The 19,663-nt window shown below is 58.6% G+C and overlaps 1 protein-coding gene across 2 annotated transcripts in view; it reads left to right on the top strand.

Moving 5' to 3' along the window:
- Positions 1-1,122: 1,122 nt before the first annotated feature.
- KCNQ4 (potassium voltage-gated channel subfamily Q member 4) overlaps positions 1,123-19,663 on the top strand; it is a 56,956-nt gene continuing 38,415 nt past the window's right edge. For both annotated transcript variants that reach the window (XM_068964612.1, XM_068964611.1), the window contains exon 1: positions 1,123-1,436. In XM_068964612.1, the coding sequence (XP_068820713.1) occupies positions 1,123-1,436 (314 nt within the window). The remainder of the gene's footprint in view (positions 1,437-19,663) is intronic.

Genomic DNA, 19,663 nt, shown 5'->3' with positions numbered 1-19,663 from the left:
GTGTGCCCTGAACCGTGCCCTGACCCGGAGGAGAGGCAAGGTTGCGCTTCAGACCGGCTTGGCGCGGAGCAGGCCCCTCTGATCCGAGGAGACTTTGGGGGCAGCGTGGCCTAAGCGAGGCTCTTCCCGCAGCCTAAAGAAGAGAAGGGCAGAGGTGCGGTGGGTGGCAGGGAGAGCAGACACACCTGAGCCCCACAGTGCTACGCGCGCAGGCCGTCCAGGCAGGAGCGCGCGCCGCCACACACTGCGCGGGCACGCTTAACACACCTCGCACCACGCGCACCGGCGCAAGCCGACAGGTCACACCTCGGGGACACTGCCACCCTCAGCGGGCGGGACCTTGCACACCCATCCACCTCGTGCCCCCGCCCCGCGCCGCCCCTCCTGACTTAACCCCACCACCTCGAGGAGCCACAGCCGCCCACTTGGCACACACAGCGGGCACGTCTGCATCCACTCGCACCCAAACTCCGCGGGACGCGCGTCCCCTCCGCCACCGCGGCAGCGACTCCTCGTTCCCGCCTGCCCCCAGCCCGGCCTTCAGGTCCACGCAGCTCCGCGAAGCCCGGCGCGCGGCTCGCGCCCGCAGGCCGGCCGGCCCCGGCGCTGCCCCCGGGGGCCGCCACCACGCGGTCCGGTCCCCGCCCCGACTCGGCGGCCTGCGCGGCGGGGGCGTTCTCCCGCCGCCTCCCCGCGCGTCCCCTCCCTCCGCCCGGCCTCGCCGGCTCGCTCGCTCCCTCCCGATTTGGGAAGGCGGCCTCGGGGCGGGCGGGGGCGGCGGGGGCGGGGCGGGGCGGGGGAGGCTGACATGTGAGCGGCGCGCCGGCGGCAGGTGGAAAGGCGAGCGGCATGGAGCGCGTAATAAGAGAGTTGGAGTCGGAAAGAGCCGCCCCAGTCGCCGGGGAAGCGGGCGGTCAGCGCGGGCTCAGTCGGCCCCCCGACTCCGAGCGCCCGCCCCCGGCCCCGGAGCGGCCCCGGCCCGACCCCTAACCCCCGCCGACCGCGCCCGCCCCGGGCCGCCCCGCCGGCCCCGGGTCCGAGCCATGCGCCGCTGAGCGCCCCGCGCGCGCCCCGACTCCGGATCGGACCCGGGCCCCGGCCCCCTCCCGCCCGGCGCCGCCCATGGCCGAGGTCCCCCCGCGCCGGCTCGGCCTGGCCCCCCCGCCCGGGGACGCCCCCCGCGCCGAGCTGGTGGCGCTCACGGCGGTGCAGAGCGAGCGGGGCGAGGCGGGCGGGGGCGGCTCCCCGCGTCGCCTGGGCCTCCTGGGCAGCCCCCTGCCGCCGGGCGCACCCCTCCCAGGACCAGGCTCGGGCTCGGGCTCCGCCTGTGGCCAGCGCTCCTCCGCCGCGCACAAGCGCTACCGCCGCCTGCAGAACTGGGTCTACAACGTGCTGGAGCGACCCCGCGGCTGGGCCTTCGTCTACCACGTCTTTATGTGAGTTTGCGACCCCGAGTCCCCAGCCGCGCCCTCGCGCTGCCGTCCCGCGCGGCCCCTGCTGGAGCCTGGGCCCAGGGGGGAACGGCCGCCCCGCCCTAGCTCCGCCTCCTGTACCCCCAGCCCCGAGGCCGGCCGACCCTCATCGCTCTGCCCCCAGATCTGAGCCCGCTTTCTGATCCCCCTCAGCCTGATCCTAATCCCCGCTCTCCAAGTCCTGACCCTTGCCTGACCTGGCTTCCGACCTCCGCCACCTCAACTCCTTATTTCCACCCTTTCTCCAACCTCTGCGCCTCTGTTCCAGGTACTCCCCACGCCTGCTTCTTGTCCCCCATCTCTCTTCAGTCTGGAGCCACTAAAGTGTGGCTCCCTTTTACTCTTCCTCACTTCTGTCTCCCCGTGTCCCAGACACAGAGGACCCTTCGGCCCTCCCACACTGTCACCCTCTCCACAGCTCTGTAGCTGCAGTAGGTTCCTACCTGGGCTCCCCTCAGAGACGTCCCTCTCCAGGGACGACCTCCGCCCCAGCCCAGGACTGGCCCCCAATGATAGGTGTTTGGGAGTCCCCTTGAGCCACCAGAGTTCTGACACTGGCGTGTGCTGACTTCTGTGAGTCTTCACGCAGTCTTCCCTTCCACCCTCAACTTCCCCGTGGCAGCAGTGGGCCATGCCGCCTGCCCTGTGGGCTCGGGCAGCTAGCCTGCCCAGCTCCCGGGCCGCACCAGGGAGCACCAGGCCTGGCTCTGAGCACCCCCAGGGGAAAAGAAAGAGGAGAGGGGTAGGTTTGGAAACACCCAGGCTGCGGGCCCCCTCCTCCCCCTCACCAGGCTCCTACAACTTTCAAAAACACTGACCCTTCTTGGATGTAAAGAGTGAATTTTGGCAGCTCAGAGTTCTGTCTTGGGGGACGGCCTGGCCCAGCCGGGAACATGAGAGGCCCGGCAGATATCAGTTGAAAGACTGGGCCTGGCGCTCAGACGCTCAAAGGTGCCCGAGAGAGAGACCTCTGGTCTCTGGAAACTGTGCCGATATGAATCCCTTATTGCTGTCCCCAGAGAGGGCCTTCTGGTCTTAGGGTCTCCTGGGTGGTCCCCTTGCCTGTCCACTGGACTACCCTACAGTCCTTCTGCCTGTCTGACTGTCCTTCTGCCAGAGTGAGTTTCTGTCTGTGTGTGAGTTGTCCTGTGCCTCCATCTCTCCTGCTGTTTTCACCCCTCGGTTGACCTGTCCAGTTATCTGTGTGCCTGTCTGTCCATCTGCCTATCCACCTGACTCTCACTCTTCTGCTTGTCTGTTTCCACCTGTCTTTGGTCTGTCTTTCTGCCTGGCCCACTGCTGCCTGCTTGCCTGCCTCTGCCGAGTCCTAACTGGCCCACAGAATTTCCGACGGGAGGGGAGGAAATGCTGGCAAAGGAGACCCCTGACCACATGGAGGGTAGAGGAAGGGAGCTCTTTCAGCCTGCATGTTCCCTGTTTTGCACCTCGGTACCAGCCTGCCGGGGATGACAGCCACGGCTTGGTGCAGGGACCTCGGCTGGGCCAGGTAGGGGAGGGACAGAGAGTTGAGATTGCTCTAGACATGAGGCCAGACTTAGGGTCAGGGTCAGTGGTTAGGAGCAGCCCAATCCCTAGTGCCCATTGGGAGGGCCTGGGTGAATTTTTGGGTGAATTTTTCGCTGCAGAGAGTTCTGTTGGAGTGCTACGGGTTCTGTGCTGGGGTAGCAGGGACAGTGGCATCGGGCATGAGGGACAGGGGACTGCTAATTAAGAGCTGCTGCATTGAGATGCCCTTGCCCACCCTACAGCCTGGGTGCTCGCGGAGCCTGAGACACTCTGCGGGTTCCACTTGGGACATGACTTTTCCAAGGCAAGGCTGGGCCTGGGAAAGCACTAGGGCTCTGAGGTGGGGGTCCTTCATCCCCAGTCCCGGCCTCTCAGCCCCTGTAAAGGTCACTGGGGGTGAAGGACCCGCCTTGTGTCCTCTGGCCAACACTGTCTTCCCCTCCTCTGGAGGGGCCGCTCCTTCCTCTCCAGGAGCTAAATCTGCTGGTACCTTTGCCCCACATCCTGCCCTTTCTGGATGCCAGGAATGCCCTGGCCAGGGCCAGGCTAGTTCTGACCACTTGTCCCCAGGAGCCCAAGGCTGAGGCATCTCTCGGGAACTCTGGGAGATGAAACACGGCATGAAAATGTCTGGATGTTTGGGGATCTCGGGGAACTGGTCATTCATCTTAGAGATCAGGAACCCCACCTCCTGCATGCTGTGCAGTCTTGGGCTGATTGCCACAGCTCTCTGAACTTTAGATCTCTGGGCCATCAGAGTGGGGAGAAACCCCAGCCTTGTGGGCCTTCGACTTGGATGAGCAATGGGTGGGAAAGACTTTGGTGAGCTGCAGGGGCCTGCGGGAGCGTGAGGGATGGATGGTATTATTGGGCTCAGGGGAGGGGGCTGCTTGGGAGGCCGCTCCTACTCTTGAGGAGCTCCAGATGCGGGGTCACTCCCTGCAGGGTCTTGGGCGAGCCAGGAAGTGCTTCCTACCATTTGACTTCGACCCCCATTGTTCCACTTTTGGTAAAAATCCTTCCTCCATCCCCAGTGACCCTCACAGGCAGCCCAATGAGGGGAGTCCAGGGTACACAGGTAGCTAGGAGCCCCTTTCGGGAGATGCGGGCTCTGGTGGGAGGGGCCCCAGCAGGGAAGCCTCTGGGAGAAGGACTCAGAGAGGAGGGAATGGAGGTGAGCCGGCCCTTTCACCCCAGGGCACACCTTCCTCGCACCTGCCAGCCAGGTCCCTCTGGGCTCCACCCAGAACCCACACCGTCTCTGGCCCCGAGGTGTGGGCGATTGCCCAGAGGACCAGCCCTAGTTCTGCCTCTCCTGCCAGCGGCTACAGCCGCTGGGAAGTGGGAACCCGCTGACTCCTGTCTTCTCATTGAGATCCAGAAAGAGGGACTGCTGGCCCTGCGAGCTCTCCCGCCTCCCTCCAGGCCCTTGGTCCTGTCACCAAGCCCCCACTCTCCTCCCCTGGGCCCCAGTCCTTGATTTCAGCCCTCAACTCTTCACAGGCCCTGCTCTTTGAATTTTGAGAAACACCACATCACTGCCTATCCTGCTTCCGAGCCCTTGGAAGTGATCTTTGCTCCTTGCTGCCCCCTGCCAAGGGCCACGCCGGCCTCCCTTTTGAAGTCAGAGGCTGGAAGGGGCAAGTCCGAGCAAAGCACCATCTCCCCTCGTCTTCCCGCTCTGCTGCGCTGCTGTGGGACTCTTGCAGCTCCCAGCCCCCAGCTGCCCCGAGAACTTTCTCTAAGTGAAGGTTTACACTCTGTAAACATCCTCCGGCAGCCTTGTCCCTGGGGTCAGAAGCTGTGGGAATGGGGAGGGAAGGAGGCAGCGGCAGCTCCCGAAGCCCTCAGCCTCCCAACCCTGGCGTCCCCCCACCTCCCACCCTGACTGTCTGAGAAAGAACATGGCCAGCAAAGGGTGCCCAGAGACCCCAGGGAAGGGGCCACACATTTTGACAGCCCCATTTTGTTGATGAGAAAACCGAGGCTCTGGAGACCCATCACACAGGAGATCAGTGGCAGGTGCGAGGGCTGGAGCCGAAGACTCCTGACTGCCTGTGCAGGGCCTCCCTGATGCTCCCTGAGGCTGCCTGGGTTGGCTCTTGAAGTTTGAACTGAAATTGCTGATCACATGTGGATCATCAGCTATGTGCCGAGCACTGAGCTAAGCATCCTCTATAAACCACAGTTGCTGTGTCCTTCAGCAGCCCGGCAAGGTGGGTGCTGGTGAGGAAACTGAGGCTCAGGAGAGGTCTCGCAATCAGCGTTGGGGAGCCTCAGCCCAGAGCTGGGGCTGCCCGCACTGTCTTCCTCCTGCACCTTGCCTCCAGCCTGCACCCCAGCCCGGGGTTGCTCAGGAGCTGTGCTCCCGCACCTTTGTCCCTGTGTCCCTAGCACGCAGGCAGTGGGGGGTAGGGAAGTGGGCAGTGGCAGGATTTTGTGAAACTGGATGGCAATTGCCCAGCCTCACACATGCAGTCACACTTTGGTTGTGCATGGCGATGGTTCTGCACACACACATCCCCACTATATGCCCATCAGTCTGTCTTACCCACGCACTCTTGGCAACTTGGACACAGCTGCCCATGGATGTCATAAGAGCACACCTAGCACACATCCAAGGGAAAGAAGTCTACTGCACAGCTGCTCCCACCTTTTCTCTGTCTTCACAGACACACACTTGGGTCCGCGCCCCAGCCTAAACCTCTAGGACAGGGCAGAGTCGGTCCCATCTCTTGAGTTTTCTGCCCCTGCCTGTCCACAGCTGCAGGAGTGCACTTATGGGTCTGTGTGTGTTTCTTCATCTGCCTTGGGCAGCCCCAGACCCATGTGGGAGTGGGTGGCTGACTTCCTAGCACTTTGCCAGCCTTTGCTTCTCCTGAAGGGCCCTGTGGTGCACTGCTGAGTTCACTAAGACACTGAAAGGGGCAGGTACTTGCCCAAGATCACATCTGATGCGTTGGTGGTAGAACTGTGCCTGGAACCGAGGCCGTCTGCCTCTCAGATCAGGACTTGAATGTTTTTGTTTATTTGGCTGCACGTCACACAGGATACGGAGAAGGCAATGGCACCCCACTCCAGTACTCTTGCCTGGATAATCCCATGGATGGAGGAGCCTGGTAGGCTGCAGTCCATGGGGTCGCTGAGAGTTGGACACGACTCAGTGGCTTCACTTTCCCTTTTCACTTTCATGCATTGGAGAAGGAAATGGCAACCAGTGTTGCCTGGAGAATCCCAGGGACGGCGGAGCCTGGTGGCCTGCCGTCTATGGGGTCACACAGAGTCGGACACGACTGAAGCGACTTAGCAGCAGCAGCAGCAGCACCCAGGATCTTCACTGCAGCATGCGGGATCTTTAGTTTAGCTGCAGCATATGGGATCTAGTTCCCTGCCTAAGGATTGAACCTAGACCCCTGTATCGGGGGCACAGGTTCTTAGCAACTGGACCACCAGGGAAGTCCCAGATCAGGGTTTTAGATACGATTTTTCATCGCTCAGCTGATGAGGAAGATTGCTCCAGGAACTTGGCCTTGTGATGGCGAGAGTCTTGGGGTGTGACCCACGGTTTTGTTCTGCTGTTTTTCAGTGTCAGTCCTTTAGGTTGGCCTTTGTAAGAAGGGAAGTGGAGAGGCTGTCCTGCCAGCCTTCGAGCCCTTCTTCTCTCTCTCTGCTTTCCCCTTCCACTCCTTTGCTCCCTCCTTTCCACATTCTCCTTGGGGGGAGGTCACTGGAGCATGTTGGATCTCTTATTGTCTATGACCCCATCCCAGCTCCATGGTACATTCGTTCCTTCCATTGAGGAAGCCCTGCTGGATGTCTAACTTCAGTGTCTGTTGCTGCAGAAATCTATATTTTCAGAATGTTGGAGCCAGGAGAGTTTCAAGAGGTGATTCTTCTTAGGCTGATGGCAGCACTTTGAGTGGGTGATAAATTTAAGGTTCTCAGAGCCAGTCAAGGGAGCTGAAATGGCCTGGGGAACAGGGAGAGAGGAAGGCTCTGCAGACCCAGAGGAGGCCGTGTGGGGAACTTCTCCAGACTTGGAGAAGCCAGCTGGAGGTTTTCTCAGCTCCCTTCCTCCGCCCACATGCACACCTGTGGGTCTTTGGCCAGGGCTGACCTTCTTACGGGCTACCGGCCGGCAGGGAATTCTGAGTGTCTGACAGTTGTGGGGCTGAGATGGATGAACGGGGGGACTTTTCATTTTCCCAGAGGTTGCCCCACCGCGGGTTAAGAGTATGGGATCCGGGTCTGCCAGATTCGGGTTCATTTCTGGTTCTACTCTTGGCAGTTACGTGTCCTTGGGCAAGTTCCTTAACCTCTCTGAGCTTCTGTTTTCTCATCAGGAAAAAATAGGACTCATAATACCTGCCTCTAGAACTGTCAGGGCCAAGTGAGGGGAAGCACCTGAGTATCACCATTATTATGTTGTTGTTGTTGTCATCGCGCCCCTCCCCGGGGAGAAGTTTGATGGATGTCCTTGTGAGTGTATCTGGGTCTTCCCCAGGACAGAGCAGGAGCTGCATTCCCCTGGGTTGCGGGGTGAGCAGCTCGCACGGGGAGCCTGAGGACGTGTCTCTGTAGGCGTCTGAGGAATGCTCCTCGGCACTCTCTCTGTTAACCCTTGCAGCCATTACATCAGCTGGGCCCTGTTATGCTCATGCCCACTCGAGGAAAGTGGGGCTGGTGAGGGGACGTCACACACCTGCCCAGGGTCCCGCAGCGAGTGAGATGGTGGCTCCAGGACGCCAAGCTGAGTGCCTAGCATCTCACTGACAGTTCCTTCCTTCACTTACAAATAGCGTTAAAGAGCATTAACTCTGTACCAGGTCTGGGGAGGCAGAGGGAGACAGGCATGTCTGCCCCAGCCTGGCATGTCTGCCCCAGCCTGGCGGCGGTGGTGGGGGCTGTCCAGTGAGGAGGCTGTAGAGTCTGTCTGGACCACTGGGCTTTCCTGCCTCCTCTCCCGGGGGCTCCCAGAGAGGATGGAGGTGTGTGCGTGTCCGCGTGTGTACAAAGAGGAGGGCATCCATGAGAGTGTTACTGCACAGCTGAGGTCAAACCCTGCAGCTAGCCTGGCCCCAGGCAGGTAGAAGTGGAGTTGTGGACCTAAGGGCATGGGCAGGGAGGGGAGGGCCACCCCCCACTCTCTTCTGAGCATGCTCTTCTGTGGATAGGCACAGGGCATCCCCAAGGAGATTGAGAGGTCTCGGTCCCAGCACTTGCTGGGAAGATGCCTGCCCCCTACCCCACCCCAGCCCCTGAGCCTCACTGTCCCCCTCTGTAAAATGGGGCTAAACGGGAAAGTGGGCTGGTAAGGGCTGCCTGGCACAGTGGGACTCTGGATGAATGGGAGGAGCCGCTGTCTCAGACCTTCAGCCTTGTAGGGTGCGGGGTGGTGGGAGTTCTCCAGCACATTCTCCCTGAGCCCCACCCCCAGGAGTGGGCAGCACTGACAAGGGCACTCAGAAGACTGCCTGCCTTCTAGCGGGGACCCTGAGGGGCTGGGGAGAGGGTGCTGATCAGGCTTCTGGGGCCCCTATAAAGCCCCCACTGCAGGACTCCAGGTTTTCTGGGCAACTTTTGTCCCTCGGGCAGGATCTGCTTGCCCTGGGGGTTGGCACCTGGGGGGGGGGCGGGGTAGTGAGCATGGGAAGGGCAGCCCCAGGCAGCAGACTAATTGAGCTGGGAATCCGTGGGCAGTGCCTGAGGGAGGGAGGCAAGGGAGCAGGGATTCAGCGATTCCTTCCCTTCTGAGATTTGGGGAGCGATGGTTGGAATGGGGTCTCCAGTCCAGGGGCCTTCCCTAATCCCTGCAGGGAAATCTGGGGAACGCTTTCTCCTGAGACTTCTCAGACATTCAGGCCAGGCAGCTGGGGAAGTGGTGGGGAGCTGGAGATAAAGGGACCCACTGAAGCAGGTGAGATGGAGGTCAGACAGCAGGAAGGACTGACTGCTCCACACCAGGAGGCAGAGTGAGATTCCCTGGGGTACCCTTTCCAATGCTGGGGAACCCATCTCTGGCTGGGTTGGACAAGATTTTCTCTGCTCATTGTCCCTATCAAGCAAGTGGCCGCTCACAATGTGATGGAAGGAGAGTGGATGGAGCTGCTTGAGCCCCTCTGTTGGGGGCAGGGGAGGAACAGATCAGGCACCCTTGAGCTTTCAGGGAGGGTGGGCACAGGCTACCTCTCTTCCATCCTTGCTTCCCTGCTGCTCCTCCCTGGGAGCCTCAGGCCGGTCCAGGTCACTGTCTTTGGGTTTATTTTTTGCTGGGCTCGGCTGTCCCCTGGGAGGGGAGGGGTAGGGAGAGAAAAAGGGAGAAGGAACTGCTCTGTCAGCACAATCCCGGCGCCTCTGCTCCTGCCCTGCTTGGCCCAGCTGCCACCCTCTTCTGGAAGGACCCGGCCCTGGGGACAATGGGGCCCAGACCCGTGTGGGACCACCTTCCCTGGGGCAAGACCAGCAGGTCTGGAACAGGCCTTTCTCCCCTCACCCTTCCTCCTGCCGCAGAGCATCAAAAGCAGAAGGGCCTCTGAGCTCAAGCAGGTCATGGCTTCACTTTACAGTTGGGGAAACTGAGGCCAGGAGGAAGAATCCAGCATGCCTGGGGCCTTCTCCACCTCCCCTCCGCAATAGGTGAGAGTTGTGCTAGAGTCGCTGAGAACAGAGGGAAGCTGCCTGCCAGTTCCACCCTGTCCTCTGAGAGTTGGGGGCAGTCCCTGGTTTCATTTACTCATCTAATCTTCCAGCCTCTGGGGACTGGTAACCATCTGGTGGGAGAGACACAGGATGGGGGAGGAACATGTGAACCATGCCTCTCCCCCCTACCTCATGTCCTTTGTCTTCCTTTCTGTTGAAAAATAAATTAGCCCCATTTTACAGATAGGGAAAGTAAGGCCCAAAGTCAACATAGCTAATAAGTTGTTGAAACAGGATTTGAACCCAGGATGTGGCTCCTGGGATGTTGCCCTGCTGCCTCCTTGCTCGCACAGGCCCTTCCCTTGGGCTCTTACCAGGGTTCTGTCAGCTTCCTCCTCCTTCTTGAATATTGGGGCTCCTGGGGCTCTGTCCTGGGTCCTCTTCTCCATGTACAATTTCTGTGTGGGTGAGGGTGTGTCTCACATACTCCTCTGCCTTGGTTGGGGGGGGGGGTCCCCTCTGTGATGACAGCCTCTCCCACTCTGCAGTTTCATCCCTAAGCTTCCTGTGGACCCCTTGCCTCTTCATCCGCAAGGAACCTCAGGCTTGGCATTTGTCTCCAGATCTACCCTCCCCTCCCCAGCAGTGACTTCTCTACCCCTAGGGCCCAAGTCAGGAAGCCCTTTCTCAAGCATCCTTGGCTCCTCGCCGAAGAAACAGCTTGGAGTGCGCCCAGGTGTGCCTTCAATACTCCAGATGCTTTTCCTTCTGCCTCAAACTCCCTCCCCTCTCCCACCCACCCCGTCATCTAGAGAACTCCTATCTTTCCTTCAAATCCCAGTTTGAACCACCACATCTTGGAATCACTGCACGCTCCACCTGAAGCTTGACTGGGGGCCCTTCAGAGACCGCTGAGCTCTACTCACCCACTCTGTGTGTTCTGGGCTCCTCTCGGTGGTGGGGGTTGAGCACAGTTCTTGGTTGGTAATCAGTGAATGTTTGCTGAGCCAGGGAATGAAGGTGACATTGAGGCAGGCTGTAAGGATGAGAAGGGTTTTTCTGATTAGAGAGGAGTGGAAAAAGGACCCCTAGGTCCTCTGGGTGCAGGCAGGGAGCTGGAAACGCTTGTGATTTTTGTCCTGAACGCGCTTCAGGTGGCGGCAAAAGCTAGAGAAAAGGCTTTGAGGTGGTACTCTGCTCCTCTACCCTCTTTGCCCTAGGATCTGCAGAGTCTGATGTGTCCAAGGCCCCGAGGGTCAGGCTGTAAAGGTGGGCTTTACCCTGTGGATGATGGAGAGCCTTAGGCAGTGGCAGATCAGGGAGGCACCACTGGCTGGGAGCCCGGGCTTGATTGATCTCTTATCAGAACTAGGGCTCTGCAAACTAGACCACTTAGCTCCCCAGGTACTGCTATGTGGCAGCACTACTCATGTTCCCATTTTGCAGATAGGAAACTGCGGCTCAGAAGGGGGGAATCATGTGCACCAAGTGACATGACTTGGTGGAGTCAGGATTCAAGCCCGTGTTTGTGTGACTCCCAAGCCCAAGCTCCAGAGGAGTCTCACATGCGTCAGCAGACCCGGGCTTTTTTCAGTGACCTAAGGCAAAGCTGAGAGAACTAAGGACAACGTGGTGACTTTTTCATAAAGCTAAACTTATTCCATTTAAAGGACTGTCATTTAGTCTGAGATTATGTCCTTTCTCTTATGAAATGATGGGCCTGGGAATTTTTTAAAGAATGTCCTTACTTGGTGAAATAAAAAAGTTGACAACCTCATGCAGTCCCTAAATTGTTTTTGAAAATTCTACCCTTGCGTGAAATCCCTGAGTCTGGGTGCCATCCTGCCTCCTCCCGCCTGAGCACTGGGACCAGAAGTCGGAGGCGTCCAGGTAGGAAAGGAAGGATTAGAGGGCTGGGGGAGCTGTCAGTCCGCCCTATTTCTCCTGGGCCTCTGGGCCAGCCTGCCCTGGAGTGCAGCGAGGACCAGCCCAGGGCTCTTGCCAAGACTGGTCTGCATGGAGGATGGGGCAGGTCACCCAGGATCAGGGCTTGCCCCTCAGTTAAAGGAGCACTGAACCCAGAGTCAGCAGGTTGGGGATCGGTGCCCACCTCTGCTTCTTAAAGGCTGTGTAACCTCAGGCAGGTGACTCAGCCTCGCTCAGGCTCTTGCTTCCCATCATCCATGGAGAAGGACAGTTATCATCTCTGCCTGCCCCCAACATCAGGTGGCTCACGGACTACAAAGTGCTGTGAGGAACAGGGCCTCCTGTGCTTCTGCCCTCCCTGCTCCCCAGCGCACGCTCCCTCTTCTCACCCTGGCCTGAAGAGCATGTATTCCAGACTGGCAGTTCCTCAGGAGCCCCTGCAGAGTCGCTGGGGGCCTGGGGTGGGGTGGGGGTGGGGTCTCTGTGACAGCCTTACTGGGGCCAGGCTGAGAGGCCCAGAGTTCTAACAGTTTTCATATACTAATGAGTTCCCTAGTCTAACCTGTATGGGGTATGGGTGCCAGATATGGGGTATTTTCCACATGCTATTGCACTTCATTTAATCCTTTTCAGAGCCCTAGGAGGTAGGCACTGTCATCACTTTATTGTATAGAGGAGGATGCTGTGCTGTGCTTAGTGGCTCAGCCGTGTCCAACTCTTTGTGACCCCATGGACTGTACCCGCCAGGCTCCTCTGTCCATGGGATTCTCCAGGCCAGAATACTGGAGTGGGTTGCCACGCCCTCCTCCAGGGGATCTTCCCAACCCAGGAATCGAACCAGGGTCTCCTGCATTGCAGACAGATTCTTTACCAGCTGAGCCACCAGGGAAGTCCATAGGAGAGGACACTGAAGCTTAAATGGTCAGTATGTGCCCTGTCATGCAGCCACTAAGCGGCGAGGATCCAGGAGGACCGCCCTGAAGCCTGAGTGGGAGGGCCTCTGTGATACGAGAAGGTGGAAGCAGGTTCACTGGGCTCCAGTGGGCAAGCCAGGGTGGGGCACACTTGCCGTATACAGAGGGAGTGTGGTCTGGGCTGGGAAAGCAAGGCACATCTTCTCGCTGGGTGACTTCAGACAGTTGCCTCCCTCTCTGAGGTTCAGCCTCCCCTGTTGCTGGGCCTCTCAATAATAATAAAGGTAATAAGAACCCATGCTTATGGAGGACCTGCTGTGTGCTGACACTGCTCTGAGGACTTGCCATTTTTCCTTTCACTTTTTCCTCTCAGTGACCAGAGGAGGTAGATTCTATGGTTATGCCCATTTTTCAGATGAGGAGGCCGAGGTACAGAGAGGTTGAGTAACTTGCATGAGTATAGGTTGCGGGGCCAGGAGTCAGTCAAAGCCCAGAGTCTAGCTCTAGAGGCTGTCATCTTTCCCACAAGATTATTCCTAACTGGGGGCTTCCCTGATGGCTCAGGCAACCCACTCCAGTATTTTTGCCTGGAGAATCCTATGGCGGGCTACAGTCCCTGGGGTCGCAAAGAGTCAGCCACGACTGAGCACACACATGCATACCTAACTGGCCCCGATGGGCCTGCCTGCGGGGAGGCTGCTGCGAGGACCAGCTGAGCCTTAAGGTTCAGGTTCTGTCCCTATCGCAGTTCTACACTTTCTTGCTCTCTCATTTGGGAAGCCTTGCCTGGCAGTCCTTGAGGGGCCAGGCCCTATCCCAAGAGCTGGGGACAGAGCAATGAATCAGACTCCCCCCTGCTCCCTGGCGGGAGATGTGCCAGGCGGCTGGCAGCTGTCTGGGTGGAATCCTGTGGGGGCCCAGCTCAGAGGAGCCGAGCCCAGCCCCAAACTGGCAGTGACTGGGAAGGCTTCCCAGAGGAAGAGGTTTCAGCGGAGACCTGAAACGTGAGGAGCCAGAGTCAACCAGGCAAAGAGGAGGAGGGAACAGCATTCTGGGCCGAGGGACCAGCGTGGGCAAAGCCCTGAGGTGGGGCTGAACGTCTTGCAAAGAACTGAGAGAGGGCAGGAGAGTGGGAGCCTGGATGGGGCAGGAGGTGTGCAGACAAGACAGCGTGAGTGAGGCCAGGCTGAGAACTGCAGGCTGAGGAGCGGAGACTTTCTGGAGGAGACTGGGTTCAGGAAAGAATTGGGGACAGGAGTGCCATGGGTGAATTGGTGTCTGAGAAAAGCCCCTCTGGGTCTAGCAAGGGGGGCAGACTCCTGTGGGGAACTCTGGGGCTGCCACTGGCCTGGCCTTTCTTTCCCTCTGCCTTCCCTTCACGGCCCAGCCATCTGAGTGGCTCCTCTGGAGCTGCCCACTAACCCTGCCAGGGCCGGGCTGGACCTGGCCTGAAGCCCTAGGTTTTTGCCTGTATGGAAAGTTCAGCTGCTTATGCAAAGCCTGGCCTGGGGGAAGGTGTGTGTGAATGAGCTGAGGGAGGCCTTGGAAGCAGAGTGGGTAGGTGCAGGCTCGGATGGGGCTCTGGGGTCTGTGGGGGTCCCCAGAACAGTGATCTTAGAACAGCCCCACAAGAGCACCTGGGTTTGGCCCAGTGGATGGTGGGGTACCTGGGGGAAAGGGGCAGAGCCCACAAGGCTTAGCCTGTTGAACTCCTTGCTCCCTCCCTGTCTGCCAGTTAGGGTGTGGAAATCACTGACCCCACCCAGCACCCCCCGATGCAGAAACTGGGGCCCAGAAGAGGGCATGCAACAAACTTCGGCTAGTGGCAGAGCCCAGGCTCAGCCCAACAGTCCCGATTGTCCCCATCAACAATAAAGAACCAGAGCAAACCTCTCTGCAGCGCTGGCCTGGGCTCAGGTCCCCTCTGTGTGGTCTTGGGCAGGTCTCTTCACATCTCTGAGCTTCGGCCTCGGGGTCCAAAATGCTACCTCATACTGGGAAGAGCATCACCTCTCCCATTTGAGGCTTTAAGGCCTGCCTGACCCATCATGGGGCTTAATCAATGTTTACTCAATGAATCTCACTGAATTCTCACAATACTGGAGGAAGATATTTATTACACTATTTTTATACTGAGGCTCAGGAAGAAGTGACTTGCCCAAGGGCATTCAGCTGAGAAGTAGCTGATATAGGGCTGGAGTCCAGGTGTCTGGGCACCTGTCTAGGACCCCTGATCGACACGGCTCCTATTTTGAGCTCTCAGTGAAAAGCAGCTGGTGTCCCAAGCAAGCTCCATCCGTTGGTTGGCCAAAGTGTGTGTGTGTGTGTGTGTGTGTGTGTGTGTGTGTGTGTGTGTGTGAGGTTAGGCTGGCTGGCAGGCTGGAACTCAGCTCACATCAGCCCCTATGCTTCTGTGCTTGGGCTAGGCTGCAGCTGCTGCCCCATGGGGAAGGGACCTTTCCACTTGCCCTCCCGCATCAAGGTTTTTTTCTCGTGGCCTGCCTAGCTGGAGAGAAGAGCTGGTCATGGCGTGACTAACAGGGCACCTGCCAGCCTCTCCCACGTTGGAGTCCGGCCATCTAATGCCCTGCACATGACAGGCATGGGGTGGGCACGGGGTGGGGAGACGGATTTGTACTTTTCTAATCCAGGGGCTGCAGCCCTCTTCTGTCTTGGCCAGGGCCGTGGGAGAGGTTTGTCCCTGGCTGCCACCCCTCCATGCCCAGCAGCCCCAGCTCAAATCCCTGGCAAGCACCCGGCTCCTCTGCTTGGGGCCTCCCCTTGCCCTGCCTGTGCTCCCCGCCCCACCCCCACACCAGCCGAGGCCGAGTTGGGACCTCTGGGGGCAGATGCTGGGCCGTCTGTGACTGGTGGAGATGCAGTGCCCTGCAGCATTTGGGGCTCAAGGATGGGGCAATGGCAGGGAGGTTTGGGGCCCAGGCTGGGGCAGAGTTAGGGAGAGGACCTGATAGGGTGCCGAGTTTTGAGCGTTTGGGGCTAATGCTGGGCCACCCCCTTCCTGGAGAAATTTGGCTACAAGTCAGGGAGGCAAATGTGTGGGCCGCGCTCCCCCTCGCTGGGCGGTAAACACAGCCGTCTCCCAGGAGACGGGCCCAAACATCTCGGCCCCCCACGGTTATTTATACCAGGACTCCCTCTCCTTCTCAGGCCTGTTCTGGCCTCTCAATCCACTCCTGAGCTGAGCGTCCTGAGTGGAGGGTCCAGCCCCTGTCAAGGCAGGAGTCCCCAGCAGCAGGCCTGCTTAAACCCCACTATGGACTGGGCACTCACTACCTCCCAGTGGCCTGTCTGCTAGAGGCACTGGGTCTTACTGATCAGAAACGTGCTCATGAAAGCCAGGGCGTGGGGAGGAAGCGGGAATCCTGGGATTGAGCTCTGCCTTGGCTCTAAACTGCTGTATGACTGTGGTCCCTGTAACCTCAGCTTCCCCACAGTTCAGCAGGGGGAAAGGGTCCTGATGGTGCAAACTTTTAAGCAGTAGATCTGGTTCTTTAAAGTTCTTTAAAGTACTCCTGGTACTGTACAGGAGTACAATATATAAATACATTAAAGGTGAGCTGCTCCGGGTGAAATCAAGGGCGGGGGTCCAGACTTCTGCCCACTCAGCCGCTATGGCCCTGCATGCCACCAACCTGGAGTCTATGCATGACCCTCCTTATTCTAGAACACACTCCAGGGGACCCTGGAGTTCCCATTTCAGGGCTAGCACAGGCCTCTTTACTGGTTCACCAGCCCAAGGTCCAGTGTTGTGTGAGTGCTCCTAGGATCAAGAGCAAATGTTTGCAGCCAGTGTAGATCAGAGCAGGCTGGAGCTGCCACAGGAATGTACCCAAGGCCCTTCCAGTGAGGAATGAGCCCAGTGTGGGTGGAGAAGAGGGCACACCAGGGGCTGGGCACTGGAGGGGAGCAGGGGCTGGCTGTCCCCTCTCTGCCAGATTCTAGCATGGGACACCAAGGAGTCAAAGATTTTAAACTCGAACCTAGCCTTCCAGATCGGTATGAAGGTGAATATGTCAGGAAGGATAGAACGTATTTTATTTAACAGCTTGTTGGCTTATAGTGTGTGGGTCTCCATTTGTACTCTTTCCCAGTCCCACCAGTGTTCAAGATGGACTTGCATTGGCTCTCCCTCCATCCACCCACCTCTGTCGGAACCCCAAGGTGCCCTTACCCAGAAATCTCAGGCTGCAGAGGACAGTGGGAAATTCCTGACTCACGGATGCTCAAGGCCCTGGAGACCTGGGTCTTCTTGTTTCCTCCCCAGATACTGTCTAAGCTTCTTCTTGGCCAGCCTGGGAGATGTGGAGGAGTCAGAACAGGCTTTACCCTTGATGGATGGATCCTAATGAGCTGTTGTTGGGAGCGGACAGAGGTAGAAACTGTCTCTGCACAAAGGGGTCCTGGGATCCTCAGAGGGGGCCAGGAATCCCAATCAGGGGCTGAGCTAGCATTCCTCAAAGCAGATCAGGGATTCTTGGGGGAAAAGAGGGACCATCCTGAGGAGAGGAGAGAACATGAAAGTCACCAAGGTGGAAATAGACAGGGTATGGAAGAGAGGAGCGCGGGCAATGCCTAGTGTGTGTACAGCCTCAAACTCTGGGCTGAGAACCTCAGGTGGTGAGCCATGAGGAGTCATTGTAGGATTGTAAATCAGGGAGGGGTACTCAGACTGCAAGGTTAAATGAACTGGGGTGAGGATGGGGATGGAGGAGAGTCGTGGGGGTCAGTGAAGAGGGCAGAAGGGAGGAGGAATGGGGTGAGTGCTTGGCAGGACAGAAGTGAGGGGCTGGGAAGAAAGAGTTGGTCTCAACTTTGCCTTCTGGAACCTCCTCTCCTGTGTCCTCCTTTGCCCTGTCTTGGGTCCTGCCTCTTTCTCTCACCATTCTGCTGGGGAGAGGAGCACCTCTTCCTATACCCATCTCCCCAGATAGGTGGCAAGTGGAAGCCCACAGCTGTGTAAGAGGGAACCTGTTCATTCATTCACTCACTCAGCCAATATTTATTGCTAATCTGCTCATGCACCAAGTCCTGTGTGAGGTGTGGGAAGGAGTGGTGAACAAGATAGAGACGTTGCTTCATTCATGGAGCTTACATCATGGGGAGCTGGGGCCTAGAAACTGTATCTTTCCCTGATGTTCCCCCTCTGGCTCTTTGGCCCATGCCCTTGGATGCCCAGGAGTGGGGCGTCTCTCCATTACCCACTCATTCATTCCAGCTGACCTGGCACCCATCTTCAGAACATTGAGGAGGGGGGTTCAATAACCATGGTCCCAGCCCCAGGGACCACCCATCTCCATGATGAACCTGGGGCCTGGTGGCAGCATCCGGGCTCAGGCCCTAGTCTTTTTCACTTACCTGTGACTTTGAGCCCCTCACAAGAAACTTCCTGGCCTCAGTTCTTTATCATGGGGCTTTGGGAAGTCCCAAGGAATCGAGGGGAGGGAAAGACCTGTCAGCTCCAATGTTCCCCATTGGTAGACAGCTCCTCTGGCTGTGGGTAGAGGTGGAGGAGGGCCAAGGGCTCAATATCATCATCATTATCAACCAGCCTCATGATTCCTCTCATTTAATTTAGTCCTCACGACCAGCTCCCTATGGTCCGTGTATCTTCCCTCCCCATTTGCCAGATGAGGAAACTGAGTCTCTGTAAGGTGACATGCCTGGTTTGATCAGTTCACCCGCGAACCTATCTGACTCTGGGAGCCCTTAAGGACGGCGCGATGAGGGTGCTGCTTGGCACCGGGCTGCCCCTCCTGGGCACTCAGCCTCGAGAGTAGTAACCCAGCCCTAGTGCCTCCCCCCACCCTCCTCGGGGGCTGGCACCACCCTGAGTCTGGGCACTGGGTCCGACAACACTGGCCAGAGCAGTACCAGGGGCCCGATCAGTCCAGGACCCGATTTAGGGGCCTTGGCACCTCTGGGTCCCGGGGCTCTCAGTGCCCAGCAAGCGGCCTTAGTGGGTGGGCTAGCCGTGGGCAGTCAGGGTGTCGCGCCCCCTTTTCGGCCCCCGGCCCCCGGCCCCCGTCCACGGGGATGCGGCGGCACCTTCACACTTTCCGCTTGGCCCGCTGCTCGCCTTTCAGGCCGCAGCGTTTTCAATTGTTAATTTGGAAACGGAAAAAGAAGCCGGCGGGGCGGGGGAGGCCGCAGGGAGGTAATCTGAGCCTGAGCGCCGCCCGCGCCCCTCCCGCGAGCGGTGCTGGGTGTCGGCGACGCCCCGCCCCTTCCAGGGACCGCTGGAGCCCCGCCCACCACCTCGCCCCGCCCCTTCCAGTAGCTCCACCCCGCACCGACAAGGCCGGGTCAGCCCCGCGGACCCCGGAGCGGGAAGGAAGGGAGGGAGGCTGTGGCGAGGGAGGAGTCCCTCCGGAACCCTCCTTGCCAGGAACCCCTCCTTCTCCCAAGGAGCCCCGCCTGCTGTCAGCCTCCTCCGTGTCCCGAAGTGAACCCAAGTCTTTCTGCAACCCCTCAGGGCGGGATTCAAGGGAGCCAGATCCCTGCCTCCAAGCTGCCGCAATAGGGATCATTGGCCCCATTAGACAGACGGAGAAACTGAGTCCCAGAGAGAGACAGTTCACTTGTTCAAGGTCATGCAGCCAAGGCTGAGTTCTTGAGCCTGGTAGGGGTTCGTTTCTTTTGGTTCTCAAACGTGTAGAGTTCTGTCCTCCTCAGGAGAGGAGGGGGCGCCAGGACTAGGGGTGCAATCTGTCCCCTTCCCCCGACCTCTTCCCTCTTTCTGTGGTTAATGAGCTTTTGGAAGTCCTGCTGTGATCTACCCTGACTCCTCCTTGCTATCATTATTCAATTATAGAGGAGTTTTGGAGGTTGAAGGGCTTCCCTGGTGGCTCAGATGGTAAAGAATCTGCCTGTAATGCGGGAGACCCAGGTTAGATCCCTGGGTTGGGAAGATGCTCTGGAGAGGGGAATGACTACTCACTCCAGTATTATTGCCTGAAGAATCCTGTGGGCAGAGGAACCTGGTGGGCTACAGTCCATGGAGTCGCAAAGAGTTAGACATCACTGAGCGACTAACCGGAGAAGGCGATGGCACCCCACTCCAGTACTCTTGCCTGGAAAATCCCATGGACGGAGGAGCCTGGTAGGCTGCAGTCCATGGGGTCGTGAAGAGTCGGACACGACTGAGCGACTTCACTTTCACTTTTC

This window comes from Capricornis sumatraensis, chromosome 2 (assembly GCF_032405125.1).
Source record: "Capricornis sumatraensis isolate serow.1 chromosome 2, serow.2, whole genome shotgun sequence".
NCBI lineage: Eukaryota > Metazoa > Chordata > Mammalia > Artiodactyla > Bovidae > Capricornis > Capricornis sumatraensis.
Note: the sequence above shows the minus strand (reverse complement) of the source record. Positions and strands in the feature narration are given on the sequence as shown.